The 13474-nt window shown below is 55.8% G+C and overlaps 4 protein-coding genes across 4 annotated transcripts; 1 reads left to right on the top strand and 3 right to left on the bottom strand.

The window, feature by feature from the left end:
- Positions 1-16: 16 nt before the first annotated feature.
- Positions 17-1105, bottom strand: C8A04DRAFT_10030 (lactate dehydrogenase/glycoside hydrolase; the record flags this gene model as incomplete). The annotated part of the gene is made up of 3 exons (XM_062776440.1): positions 17-454; positions 517-746; positions 832-1105. The coding sequence occupies 3 exons, from the start codon at positions 1103-1105 to the stop codon at positions 17-19; spliced, it is 942 nt and encodes a 313-aa protein (XP_062639493.1).
- An 805-nt stretch (positions 1106-1910) lies between these two features.
- Positions 1911-2588, bottom strand: C8A04DRAFT_25933 (uncharacterized protein; the record flags this gene model as incomplete). Its single annotated transcript, XM_062779749.1, has 1 exon — positions 1911-2588. One exon carries the CDS (start codon positions 2586-2588, stop codon positions 1911-1913), a length of 678 nt encoding a protein of 225 aa, XP_062639492.1.
- Positions 2589-3429: 841 nt separating this feature from the next.
- On the bottom strand, positions 3430-9015 carry C8A04DRAFT_9988 (uncharacterized protein; the record flags this gene model as incomplete). Its single annotated transcript, XM_062785710.1, has 3 exons — positions 3430-4032; positions 4128-8528; positions 8590-9015. The coding sequence occupies 3 exons, from the start codon at positions 9013-9015 to the stop codon at positions 3430-3432; spliced, it is 5430 nt and encodes a 1809-aa protein (XP_062639491.1).
- Positions 9016-9845: 830 nt separating this feature from the next.
- C8A04DRAFT_25931 (uncharacterized protein) lies at positions 9846-12962 on the top strand (the record flags this gene model as incomplete). The annotated part of the gene is made up of 5 exons (XM_062779748.1): positions 9846-10115; positions 10197-11970; positions 12032-12231; positions 12297-12376; positions 12449-12962. The coding sequence occupies 5 exons, from the start codon at positions 9846-9848 to the stop codon at positions 12960-12962; spliced, it is 2838 nt and encodes a 945-aa protein (XP_062639490.1).
- Positions 12963-13474: the final 512 nt, after the last annotated feature.

Below are 13474 nucleotides of genomic sequence, written 5' to 3'. Positions count from 1 at the left end.
ATCCCCGCTTAGTTAACTAGTGATCCTTTTGGATCCGCTCAACAACGTCCCTCAGCCTCTTCGCCGACTGTGTGATATCTGCTTGCTCATGGCTATCTAGCGGTACCCCAATCACTCTGATGATTCCTTTTCTTCCGAGGATCACAGGTAAACTGAAACAGCAACCGAACTCTGGCTGGAAATGGCTGATGGGCTCAACATCCCCCCTGTCGAGGAGGATGGAAGAACAGATGCTAGACACGACGGAGCTGATCCCAAAAGGTGTCGCCCCTTTAGCGCGTATAATGCTCTCCGATCTATTTTTGCACTCATCCGCAAGGTCGGCATGCTGGAGCGTGTCGGGCGGGAGGGACTTGTTGATAGGCATGCCGTTGATGGTTGCGGCTGACCATACAACGACCTGCGAATCACCATGCACGCCCACCACAGGCACTTGTATCGAACTGGCCGCCACCTAAACTTTGATCAGCCGGGTTTGGAGGAGGAGGAGGATATAGGAATTCTTTGTCAACGCACGCCAGTTTTGTCCGCCAACAGGCCACGGAGTCGCACCGAATCCAGAAAAGTACCTGAGCCGAGGACTTGAGATTTCGGAAGCCCAGAGATTTCTTGAGCGATCGACGTGAGCAAATCGACAGGATTTGACACGACGAGTACGATTGCGTCGGATCTGAACGGCCTCATTGCCCCGACTACGCTCCGCATGATCGAAACGTTCCGGTGCATGTGTTGGATATTGGTTTCACCTGAATCACCCCATTTGAGCTCACGTTCCTCATAAAGAAAAAAACAAAAAACAGCTTTAAGCGTTTCCCTCGTCTGGTCACGTACCGATAGACCACCTCGACCCCGCGGTGATGACTACAATGTCGCATTGGCCCGCCTCATGATGCGTAGCTGCTCGCACGCGAGTGCCACCGTTGACGCTGTAAGCCACATCGGAGAGATCACGAACCTGCCCGTCTCTCAAGTCCACTTTAACATCAACCAACAGCAGCTCGCTCGCGACGGAACCAAGGATGAGGGCATAGGCAGCAGCGCCACCAACTTGGCCGACCCCGACAATTGCGATCTGAGAAAACTGTTTCGTGTTTCCCGGCGACATTCTCAATCAATCCTCATTTGATTATCACCATACTCCCAAAGGAGATACAGGTGACGATGGTTCCTTTTATCATCGATTCCTGATGTTGGGGGAAAACATCAGCCGATTTCACCATCACCAGCAAGTATCTGGGGACGTGATGCCGTAAATGATGCACTCATTACGTATTGTAGACGTAGGCTTCCGGAAATCGTTAATCATGTAGGTAATTACCAGGCAGTCCCGACCCGATTCTGTCTCGCCCCCCGGGAAGTATCGGACCGGGCAAGTTCAAGGCCGGGCAGCAGGGCATGAAGATCGGGTCTGGCTGGGCGTTTCCCTAGAGGCATGGATTCCAATTCACATCCATGGCCGGATTTGTTTTAATTAACGTTAATCTGGTCAGGTTCTTCTACCTTTTTGCCTTGTAAAGATATCATAATTAATTCGTGTGTGCGTAAAACGGAGCTTGCTCGATCACCCACCCGAAAGGCGAAGAGAACCCGGGTCTTCCAGGACACAGAATTTGAGCATTCACGCAGAGAAATCAATGAATTGGTAAAGCTGTCCAATGCAAATGAAGGAGCGTAGCAAGGAAAATAAGCGAATGGATAGGCAGGAGGCTGATCAAGCTGTAGTCTCGGAAAGCTACCTCCTTTTCAAGGTTTGATAAAACATATACAGACGGGGTAAGTAGCCAATGTCAGAGTAGTACTGTCGTGTATTAGGACTGCTCACTATTCTGGATAATTACTTGATACAGACTTCACGTACACCTCAGTCCTACCCTTCCCACACAGTCCGACGGCATATCGTATGCTGATAATTACTTCCTCTTCCCATGCATCTTGTGAGCCCCCGGGGCTGTCTTCACGGCCACCGTATAATTTTCTCCCGTATAAGCCACGGCATGTACGAGAACCTCATCGCCAAACGGCCACTCGCCGTCCGATTCCACATCATCACGATCGTCATATTGCTCAAATTTCTCTCGATCCGCTTGTAAGGCGACTTTGGCAGCGGTCTGAGCAGCGTCCCGGCGCACATAACAGCCCAGGATCTCAGTAGTCTGAGAGGCGCCGCTCTTGTCCAGATTGTAGTCGGTCCTGTTCTGTAGGACATAGTGCAAGTGGTCGTGGCCATCTGGCAGACGCAGCGTATCATCTGAGCCTGCGGGGAGTGACTCCGTGTTGGGTTTGGTGTCTAAACCGACAAGGAATTCCTGTCCCGCGGGCGCCTTGCCGTATACCAACACGCCGTCGCCATGTTCCCAGGCCTCTGACGGAGTGTCGGCGCGCGTAGCATACTCGGAAAAATCGTCTGGTTCGTAGCCAAGGTGCGACAACGCCGAGAGGGCGAATGCTTTGGCAGCTGGGAGAGTGGTGTGGGTACCGAGCACGTAGACATCCCTCGTCGAACCCGAAGTATCGTGGTGGAAGTCTACTACCGTCAACGTCGTGTGGAAAACTTCTTCCGGAGTGGATGGATTGCGATTGTCAGTCATGCTGATTCAAGGTGTTGGTCATTTCCCAGTTAGCATGAGGGCAAAAATGATAGGGAAAGTCGAGGTGCAGCCTCAAGGCGGCATTTGATTTCGATTTGTACGAGAAAATCCCAAGCAATAGCTGTGTAAAAGAGGACGACGCAATAATCTGGGATCGAGACTTCCTTTACGTCATGTTTGCATCGCGTTTGCCAGCTCTCGTCTGATAATTTCGATTTGTCATTGCTCTAGGTCTGTCTGCCCTTGTCACCATCGCCTAGTCGCCACTTGTGACGCCCCGGAACGCACCACCTATTTGATACAATTGCTGTGGTCTCCATGAACCGTGGAGGTCCCTTTCAGTGGGTGAAGACCAATTGTAAGGCTGGAAGGTTTGCAGGGCATCGCGGTGACTCAATCGACAACACTCGGCCGGTTGTCTCGCAAAGAAGAGAAGATATAATCTTACGAAGTTGAATGTTGATGATCCCAGGTTCCGCCAGAAACAACATTTGCCTTGATTTCTGGCAGCAAATCTAGACCTGGACAAAAAGAAATAATACCCCATCGATTTGTCCCAAAATCAAAATCAAATCAAAATCACGTCCCTAGGGAATCAGAATAACTGAATCAGAGTCTGATATGCTGACTTTTACATACAGCAAGGGGCCAACGGAAATGGGTTACACAATAACGTCGACCTTGAAGGAATGCTCAAATCAGCGCTTGATGCATGGGACAGCTCAATTTCGGGCCAGTCCTTTTCAACTTTCTGTTTTGGATATCAACGCCCCAAATATACACAAGACTAAGATCAAAAACTTGAACACGCCCACCGCTGGGCTCCCTTCAGCCCCCTCAATTACTCATCATCCTCTTCCTCCTCCTCCGCCTCAGCACCCCCCTTCCCCCCTTTCCCCCTCGCAGCCATCCATTCCACAGCCTTCGCCGAGACCCGCTCCCGACTCTTCGCATCCCCCTTCACTTCTTCCCACTTCGCCCACCGCCGGAACCACGCCTTGGCCTGCCGCGGCTTCAACCCCTTCACTTTGCTCCCGCGCTCAAACAGGTCCCGGACCACCGCGACGTCTGTTTCTTGTTGCGAACCCACCACAGCAGACGTTTCGAGATCAAGCAGCTGATTCCACAAATCAAATTTCTTCGGGAACATGCCGAGCACGTTCTCGAACAGCGTGCGACCCTGTTCGCGGTCGCCGTGCGGGGAGCGGAACTCGAGAGAGGCGAATTTGGGGATGAGACTGAGGTGGATCTGGGCCGGCGTGGCGTTGCCGATGGCTGTGTTGGCTGGGTTGCCGAGAATTTGCATGGCGCGTTTGGCGAGCGCGCGCGCGCGCTCGGGTTGGCCGGCCGTCGCGTGTAGGAAGTGCGCGTAGTTGGTCCAGACGTGCGGCGAGCGGGCGCCGTACTTTTTGAGGATTTTGGTTTCGAAGAGATCTTCGGCTTCCTAGGAGGGGGTTAGTTGTGTGTCGAGGTTGAAGGCAAAAAAAAAAAAAAAACACAAGAGGGGAAACAAAAGGGGGAAAGGAGAGAGGAACATACCTTGTGCTTGCCGGATTGGATGTAGATGCTGGCAAGGCGCTCGTGGATCTCCTGATCGTCATTGTAGGTGCAGGCGCGCTGGAAAACATCTGCGACGGTCTCGTCGGTGCCGTAGGCGACCTCCAAGTTGAGGTAGGCGATCCAGACGTTTAACTTTTCCGTCTCCTCCTTGATGTTGATCGTCTTGATCGCGCGCTCGGCCACCCGTCGCGCGCTGGCGAGGTCGTTGACCTGCATCTGCGACGCCATGTAGGCGATCCAGAGCTCGGACGAGTCGGACTGGCCTAGCAGCAGACGCTCGTAGTCGCTGGACGTCTGGGGGCCGTTGATGTCGAGTTCGGCCGTCTTGTCGATGATGCCCTGCGGCTCGCGCCGCTTCTTGGTTTTCTTGACCGGCTCTTCTGTGGCGTCGGCCGTGGCCACGTCGTCCTCATCCATCGCGTTGGCTGTCCAGTCGAAGCCGCCGGCATCAAGACCGGCCAGGTCTTCCCCTGACGCTTCGTCCATCTCGACGTCGCTTCCATCTACCTCATCATCATCATCATCCTCATCTTCATCATCAGAGCCGCCAATGAGAATCGCACCACCAGCGTCGCCCATCTCTTCATCCTCGCTTCCTCCCTCATCCTCTTCACTCTCGAGAGCCGCCCCTTCATCCTCACCCTCGCTGTCTACATCCATGCCATCCTCCTCGCCGTCCTTAAAGTACGAAGGTTTCAACCCAAGGTTGATCCGCTTCTTCTCCAAGTCAACCTTGAGCACCAGCGCTTTGACGCGGTCCCCCTCGTTGTACAGCGTCCTGGCGTCCTTGACGGCTCGGTCCGCCATCTCACTGCGATGGCACAGACCAGAGAGGTTCAGCGAGCCCGAAATGTCGATAAAAGCGCCAAAGTCCTCGACCTTGCGCACTTTACCGGTGACCGTCTGGCCCTCGCGAAGGTCGGCGATCGTGGTGAGCGGGACGTAGTCCTTCTCGATCACTGACGGCTTCAGGTCCAGCTCGATGCGGCCCTCGGATACGGAGATGACACGGCCCTTGACGAGCTGGTCGACTTGGTAGTGATCCTTCCAGTCCTTCAGATACGCGTCCGACAGGTTCTTGATCTTCACCAGCGCGACAACATCGCCACCGAGCGTGACGAAGAGCCCCTTGTCCGAGACGTTGCGGACGAATCCGCGGATGAGGTCGCCCACGGCGAGTTTTGTGCTCTTCGTGACCTCCTTGTCCTTGACGGGTAGCGACGAGTTGAGCACCCTCGACGGTCGCATGGAGAGCCGCAGCCGCTTGTTGCTCTTGTCGACCTCGACAACGGCCACCCGCACGATCTCGCTCCGCGAGTGCGACAGGGGGTTCGCCTCGTCGAAGTCGTCGGCCAAGTCTGCCAGGTGCACAGGTCCAGCGACCAGTTCGCTCAGCTTGACAATAACTTGGCGATCGTTGACCTTGGTGACCTTGGCGGGGAGGACCAAGCCTTGTTGGATCTTGTCCCAGGAGAGCTGGTTTGTCTCGCCAGGCTTCCGCGCCGACAGGTCGACCCGCTGCTTCTCCTGATCGACGGCGAGGACGCGCACCTGGAGCGCAGACCCCACGGGAAAGCTCTTTTCGAGGTTCGCTAGCTTGGCGAGATCGTCGGACGCCTCCATGGCGTTGATCCGACCACGAACGTTGGGCGATAGGTTTACCCATAGGAAGTTGGAGGCCACATTGTTGACGAAAGCGACATGGGTCGAGCCCACCTCAATTTGATTGAGCGATAGCGGGTCTGGGAGGGTGTCCGCTTGGAGATCGCTAGGCCGTGTCGAGAGCTCGAGGACCGAGTGACTGGACCGGTGGGTGATGGGGAGGAAGCGGTGGTTGCGAGCATCGTGAACACCGAGAACACGGACATCAATCACATCGTTGGGCTTGAACCGTTTCAGTGGCCGCTTCGGGTCCGGGATGTCTTCCCAATTATCGAATACCTGCGAGACATCAACCCGCCCCTGGATGTTGTCCGCAATCTGAACGTTGACCTGGGTCTCCTTAGCCGACTTGACTCTTGCCTTGGTTAGCTTCCCGATCGCAAGGTCCGCGATCGAAGTAATCGAATCATCCAGCGAGTTGACAGCCGCCTCGGTTGGCTTGGATGCCTTCTGCGTCTCCTCATCCGCGACGGAGGGGATTGCAACGACTAGCCGGCCAAGGTCCCTGTCGACGGAAGTAATCTTGACCGTGAGCGACTGGGTCTTGTGCATCCCAAAGCCAGGCGTGTCCTGCACACCGCGGGGCAGCCTGGATTTGGGAAGAAGAGCGGTAAGCTTCCCTGCGAATTGGACAAAGACGGCCGTGGCAGTGATGTTCCGGACGAAGCCGGCGACGGTGTCGCCCGCCCGGCCATTGTCGGCTGTCGCGAGGAGTTTGTTTTCCTTGCTGGCCTGAACAAGGCTCGGCTTGTGTGAGAGCGTAATTGAGCGCCGGGCCTCGTTCTTTTCAAGAACCACCAACTCCGAGAGCGTTTGGTTGACATGGATCTTCTTGAGGGCTGACTGCGTTTTGCTCACAGACTTATCCGTCAGGTGGCCTACGGGGAGAATAGCCTTGAGTGAGCCATCGACCAGCTCAACAAAGATATCGTCATCAGTTTTTTGCGTGACTTTGGCCGACACGAGGTCGCCGATTTGGAGCTTCTTGAGAGCGAGCTGCTTTTCCAAACCGAAGGCAGACGGATCCTTGCAAGACACAATAAGCCTGCGAGCCTCCGGGTCGAAGCTAAGGATGTAGATGCTGACGGTTTGGCCGGCGCGGAAGTGCTCTTTGGGATCGCTAATGTAGGCCTCGCTCATCTCGGAAACAGGGAGGAAGCCGCGCAGCCGGCCGTAGAACTGAACAATGGCACCATGCTGCAGGACGTTGACAATCGTACCGGGAGCCTGCAGGCCAACCGCCAGCTCCTCATATGTCTTGATCGGAGGCGACTCGGAGTTAACCAACGTCTTCTTCAGCGTCAAGCGGAGCTGGTGGTTGGCCGGGTTTGTCGAGAGGACGCGGGCCTTCACCTTCATGCCTTCCCTGAACTTCTTCTCCGGGTGTTGCAAGTGGACGTCAGAAAGGTGCATTTCGGGAACGAGACCCGAGATTCCGTCGGCGATGTTGACGATGAGGCCACCAAGACCGTCCTGGTTGATGACAAGCTTCTCAACCACACCAGGGACCACCGCGCCCACCGGGATGTCCTCAATCCGTAGGAATGGCTGCTCCAAGACCTTGTTTTCGAAGGAGAGGAGGAACATGCCATCAAAGTTGTTGTATCCAATCACCCGCCCGGGATGGACTGTGCCGACCTTGTATGGCCCGCTGTTTTCGAACAAACTGTCGACCTTGCCGTCCCTCACCCGAGAGATGTGGACGAACCCGGGAACCCCCTGGACGCCTACGTCCACGTAGAGGCCAATCCCCGGCTCGACCCTTTCGACCGTGCACTTTTCTACGATCGTCGAGTGGGCGAGAACTTTGGTCGGTAAGGTGTCGTCGTTGCTCGTCGTTTTCGGCTTCAGCGACAGGATATGGGGTAGCACGGAAATACCCAACTTGGGTAGCTTTGCGTTGGGGAACGTGCAGATAATCCTCGCCTTAATATGCGACCCCACCTTGTACTGGTCCGCGATGTCGACGCCATCAGGCCCTGCGCCTGAGTGGACGAGATCGGCCGTCACATCTAAGTGGCCCATCACCTTCCCGAGAACACCGTACTGAGACACTTCAGATATCAGAACGTCGGCCGCGGTGCCGGGGAGGAACGAGTCGATCGTCGTGGCCTTGAAAGGATTGCTTTTGACGCTACCGAGACGGTCGGAGAGCGTTGAGAGCTGCGCGACCTTGCCGCCCGCCGCTTTGCCCGTGACAATGCAGAGCAGAACCGACCCTGGTTGGAGGCTCTCTTCAGGAATGATCTTGTCGAGCTGCTTGCGCGGAAGGAACCCCTTCATGCTGGATTCGTTTATGCTGATGTCCATGACAAAACCGTGGTCTTCGACGCTAGCCACTGAGGCCATCACGGTGCTGTTTTCCACCACATCCTGTTCCGACATGCCCGAGTTGGCATGCGCGGGCTCGAGAGACAAGCCAATGTGCCGTTTTGATTTGCCTTGTGTCGACTCGTCTAGCGTTGAGCTTACATAGGCGCGCACATACTGGCCGATGTGGAATAGGCTCTTCGGATCGACGTCGTCGGGTCCATCGCCTTCAGACCCTCCCTCTTCATCATCGCTTTTCTCGGCGCTGTCCTGCAATCGTTGTGTCAGGGGCTCGGAGATGGCGGTAATGGGCACATGGCCAACGAGGTTGTTCGGAAGCGCAACGGCGATATCGAGCGCGTTGATGGCGCAGACGGTGCCGAGGACGAGGGATCCCTTGACCAGACGCTATAAAAATGAATGGGATTAGTAACCACCACCACCTTTGTTCCCAATGGCAATATCCTACCTTGAAATTCAGACTCTCCACCTTGACAGCGTCTTCGTCTTTCGCAGATTTCGTCGCATCCTCATCTGCACGCGACTTGCGCTTCTTCCTCCTGGAGGTTTTATCCCCACCCTTTTTCCCCTCTGACTGTTCCTCAAACAAGACATCTTTCTTCGCCTGGATGGAGATCTGCTTCTGTTCAAGCGGCGTGAGAACACTCCCACCACCTCGGGGGAACAGAGGTTCCTCCTCTTTCAACACCGAGACCACAGGTACTGGCACCGGTTTTGCCGGCGATTTGGGCTCTCTCCCGCCCTTCTTCGCATCATCCTTGCTCGCCGACTCGCTCGCTCTCGCCCGCTTCGACGGTCGCGACTCGGACGCCGGACGGGCTGATTTCGCAGCCGCAGAGCCGTTAGGGCCTTCCTTGCGCTTCACAGCGGCCATAGTGATGACGGGGCAGCTAGTGTTGCCGCAATTGGGGCCGTGGGCGTCAAGGGTTCTGCGATATGTTGTCGGCGCAAAGAATTGTCGTGAAACCAGGCTTCGAGGAAATGGCCATGCAACAAAATGCTACGGGCTAGCGAGAAGCTGCCCACCACAAAAATTTCTGGCGGGTCCCCGTCCGGCAGTAAGTGATAACGATAAGGCGGCTTGGCGGGCGGTGAAAGAACTGGGTGGGGTTTCTTGGGCGAGGGATTCAGATCGGAAAGCGCCCCAAAAGCGTTGAGCGAAGAGGCCGAGAAGCCACGGGCCACGTTCGGTCCAGGCCGGCTTGGGGGGCTCCACTGCTGCAGTTCAGGGGTGCGACCGCTGAACGGAGCGCTGATCACATGGCCCATGTCCAAACCGTCAGTGGATGCATTGGGGATAGTCAGACTCAAGACATGCAACGTTCACCGTTGAGACGCGTCCAGCCGACCTGTGGCAGAAGTATCGCTCTTTGTCTTCTCACTGTAATTTGTTGTGCCTGCGAATTTCCTCATATTGATCTTGTTATATTTGACGATTTTGTCGCGAAGCGCGGGTTACAGACCGATCATAGCCCAGCCCTCAACTTAGAGAAGCGGTCCTTATCGCTGGCTTGTGAGCGGATGACGTACAGAAGCCGATGAGCTTGCGCCAACTGGAGCGGCGGACCCCGACGACACCCGACTCGCGCAAGGCGCTCGGCAGGCAACAATAACAACAACGACCACGACTGAAAGCCCGCGCATTGGCCGCGATCCGAATCTCATTCATCACAGTCGCTACCGAGCCCCCATATTCTGCCGCGCATGTTTCGCTCCCTCGGATCCCGCAAGCGGGTCAAGCCGAACCCTACGGCTGACCCGACCACTCCCACGACTCCAACGACGGCTACGCCGACGACGGAGACAACAAATCCATCGTCAACCACGCTGCCGGAGTCCACTCCCAAAGCAGCGACGCCGAACGCCGCTCCTGTCGACCCTGCCGCTTCCGACGATAAGACCAGCAAGCCGCAGACCGCGAAATCGGGCAAAAATGGCGAAGCAACAGCGCCCACGGGCCCGGGTTCAAAGCAGGCACGTACATCGATCCTTCCCGCGTGGCTTCCCGGTATTTATTGCGCAGTGAACTTGAATTACTGACTGGAACGCATTTAGCTCGGCAAGCCTCGGAGCTGGTACGGATCGTGGCCCCGAGTACCAAAGTCCGCACCCTCGACCCAAGTAGCGCGAGAAACAATTCTAGCCAGCACATCGGCAGCCACGGGGACTGCAGATTTCAGTCGATTTGAACAAACCAAGCCCTATGATACCAGGAGTATTGGTGGTGGATCAGTGTTGGAGTCCAGCTTGCCGAAAACACACACAGATTTATCGACGCCTCGAGAACCGCGAGCGCAACAACCCCAGGAGCCGCCTATGGCGCCCGTATCTAAGAGTGTGGCAAAGCCTCCGGGAGCCTCGAATCCCGATAATGATACAGAAATGACAGATGCAGGGCAGCCCGAAGATTCTTCGCAACCGCCCCCAGAGCAACCTGCAACAACAACAACGGCAGCGGAACAGGCGCCAACCGCGGAACCAACACCTCAGCGGCCTGCGTCCGGGTGGTTTGGTGGGTGGCTGGGAGGGTCTACGCCTGCTGGGCCCCCACCGGCAAAACCAACCGATACTCCCACGGCTCAATCAAGTTCTCGGGAAGCAGACGTACCACCACCCGCGCAAGCTGAGGCTCCTGAGGTTGAGGTGTCCGAGGTGGACAAAGAAGCACCCCAACCAACGCCGGAAATGACCGAGGTTTTCACGCCACTGGAGGCTCAGGATAAGGCGGCTGGCGGATATGGAGCCTATGGTAGTGCGTGGTTGTGGTCTTGGTCGGGCAGATCGACAGCCACCTCTGCTGATTCCCAACCTAAGGCACAACCTTCCGCTGCGGGCCCGGAGGCTGCTCCTTCAGCGGCCAAGGAACCTGAGGACGTTGTCATGGAGGATGCCCCGGCAGCAGAAGCGGCTCCGGAGTCCCCAGCGCCCGCTCCAAAGGCTGGTTCTACCTGGGCATTTTGGTCTCGCGATTCGGGGTCTGCTCCAACTAAGCAGCCGGCTGAGCAGAAGCCAGAGCAGGGCCACATTGCCGTGATGGGAGAAAGCTCTGAAACCCACCCGCAAAAAGCGAATCAGATGGAGTTCAAGAGTTCGCCCGTGAAAGAACCTCCGCTTAAGTCTGGCAAGAAAGAGGAGCTGGTGAAGGGCGCAGCCACTCCCTCCCGAGAGGCACCCTCGAAGAGTAACAAACGAGCGCGCCCCAAGTCGATGGAGGGTGATGACAAGGCTCCTGAACGTCCAAGTACCCCGAAGGTTGGTACTACCACCAAGACATCCGCCCCCAAAACCCCGGTTTCAGCGACCAAGGTCGTACCACTAAACCTCGTATTGCCTTCCTTCGACGGGACGTACAAACTCAAGGAGAATCCATCGATTCTCAAACAAATCACCCAGTTGCTCCTTAGGACGCAGCAACCGGCCGGAGATCACGTCTATCTCACAAAGGAGACCCCCAAAATCAAAAGGGCCATTGCCATCGGCGTCCATGGACTCTTCCCGGCGAACTACCTCCGTCCCATGATCGGCCAGCCAACGGGGACATCCATCAAGTTTGCCAACCACACGGCCGACGCCATCCGGCGATGGGCCGACAGTCATGGCTGCTCGGACTGCGAGATCGAGAAAGTGGCGCTTGAAGGCGAGGGTAGGATTGGCGAGCGGGTGGAAAATTTGTGGAAACTGCTACTGAACTGGATCGACACTATCCGGAAGGCGGATTTGATTATCATCGGGTGTCACTCGCAGGGAGTGCCGGTCAGCATTATGCTGTTGGCCAAGCTTATTGAGCTGGGGGTGGTCGCGTCCGCTAGAGTGGGTGTGTGCGCTATGGGTGAGTGACTTTTGATGGTATAATCATTCAGCTTGATCATGAACTGACATTGTGTATGTAGCTGGCGTTTCCCTAGGGCCGTTCCCCGACTACAGGTCTAGCATGGGCATTCTCATGGGCTCGGCAGCCGAGCTCTGGGAGTTTGCTGACCCCTACAGCGAGGTATCGAAACGTCTCGAGGCGTCAGTTAAGGTGGCTCTGAAGTATGGAGCCCGGATCACGTACATTGGGAGCATTGACGACCAGCTGGTACCGCTGGAGGTTCGTTCAGTTCCCCGTTTATTCTCGATATTGTACCACAATTACTGACTGAGATACACTTGCAGTCCGCCATCTACGCACCCGCTCATCACCCCTACATCTACCGCGCCGTCTTCATCGACGGGCGCATCCACGCTCCAGATTTGTTCGTTTCCCCCCTTTCCTTCTCTCCCCAATACCCTTTCTGTACATACTAATGCGTCTCAACCAACAACAGCATCGCCCACCTAGTCGGCTTTGCGCTCAAGCTTCGCAACCTAGGCGTATCCGACCACGGACTGATCCGTGAGCTATCCACACCGCTCGCGGGCAGCCTCTACTCGGGCGAGGGCCACTCCAGGTTGTACGACGACGGGCAGGTGTACGATCTCTCTGTCACCCACGCACTGGAAACTACGGACACCAAAGGGGCTTGCGAAGTCGGGATGCATTACCGGCGGGATATATTTGGCGGTGCAGACAACAGCAGTAACAATAACAATGGTACCAGCACGAACGGCACGGGGATGGGTAACAACAACAACAATGCTGCTGCTGCTACGAGCCTCTCAAACCCGAACCCGTATCACCTGCCGTGGATCATGCGCGGGATGCTGGAGGAGGACTTTGTCAAGACGGAACTGTCTGCCGAGACAGCTGAACTAGTCCGTCAGTTTGACGATTGGAAACCGGTGACTAAGGCGCTCAAGGATGTCAAGTATCGGTTGGAGGCGGTTAGGTCGAAGTTGTGACGGGTTGATTACACTTGAGGTGTTGATGCATGGGTTTGGTTTAGACCGGCCCCGGCGAGCGGCCAGGAAGAAATGGGTTATATTTTGGGTGTTGTGAATTCAGGCTGCACTTTTGGGGGGTGGGCAAGCATGGGGTTCGGCGTTTTGGTATGGGCTCATGGAAGGTCGTGATAGATGATATGGATGGTTTGGACTGGACGGATTGAGAAGGGTTTGTCTTTATGCGGGTTGTTCTCTGCGATTGGGACAGCGATAGATGGCCGCATCGATACGGAGACTGCCAGATAGTACAGGGGAAATATACACATTTACAGGTAGCTTATGCAATGTAGTACAGGCTACGCCGGTAATTACACGGACAATTGCGCAGCTTTGATGTGGGTATTTGGGCATAGCGTTGTGGCATGATGGGGAAGACTGCGCGGTTGTGAAAGGCCTGTCTGTCTATACATACATCCACTCTCACAGTTGAACTAGTAGTTACACTTTGCCATGCGTTCTATCCCAAATCG

Source organism: Dichotomopilus funicola (assembly GCF_033296635.1).
Source record: "Dichotomopilus funicola strain CBS 141.50 unplaced genomic scaffold C8A04scaffold_10, whole genome shotgun sequence".
In the NCBI taxonomy this organism is placed as follows: domain Eukaryota; kingdom Fungi; phylum Ascomycota; class Sordariomycetes; order Sordariales; family Chaetomiaceae; genus Dichotomopilus; species Dichotomopilus funicola.
This window is presented reverse-complemented; position numbering and strand designations above follow the sequence as displayed.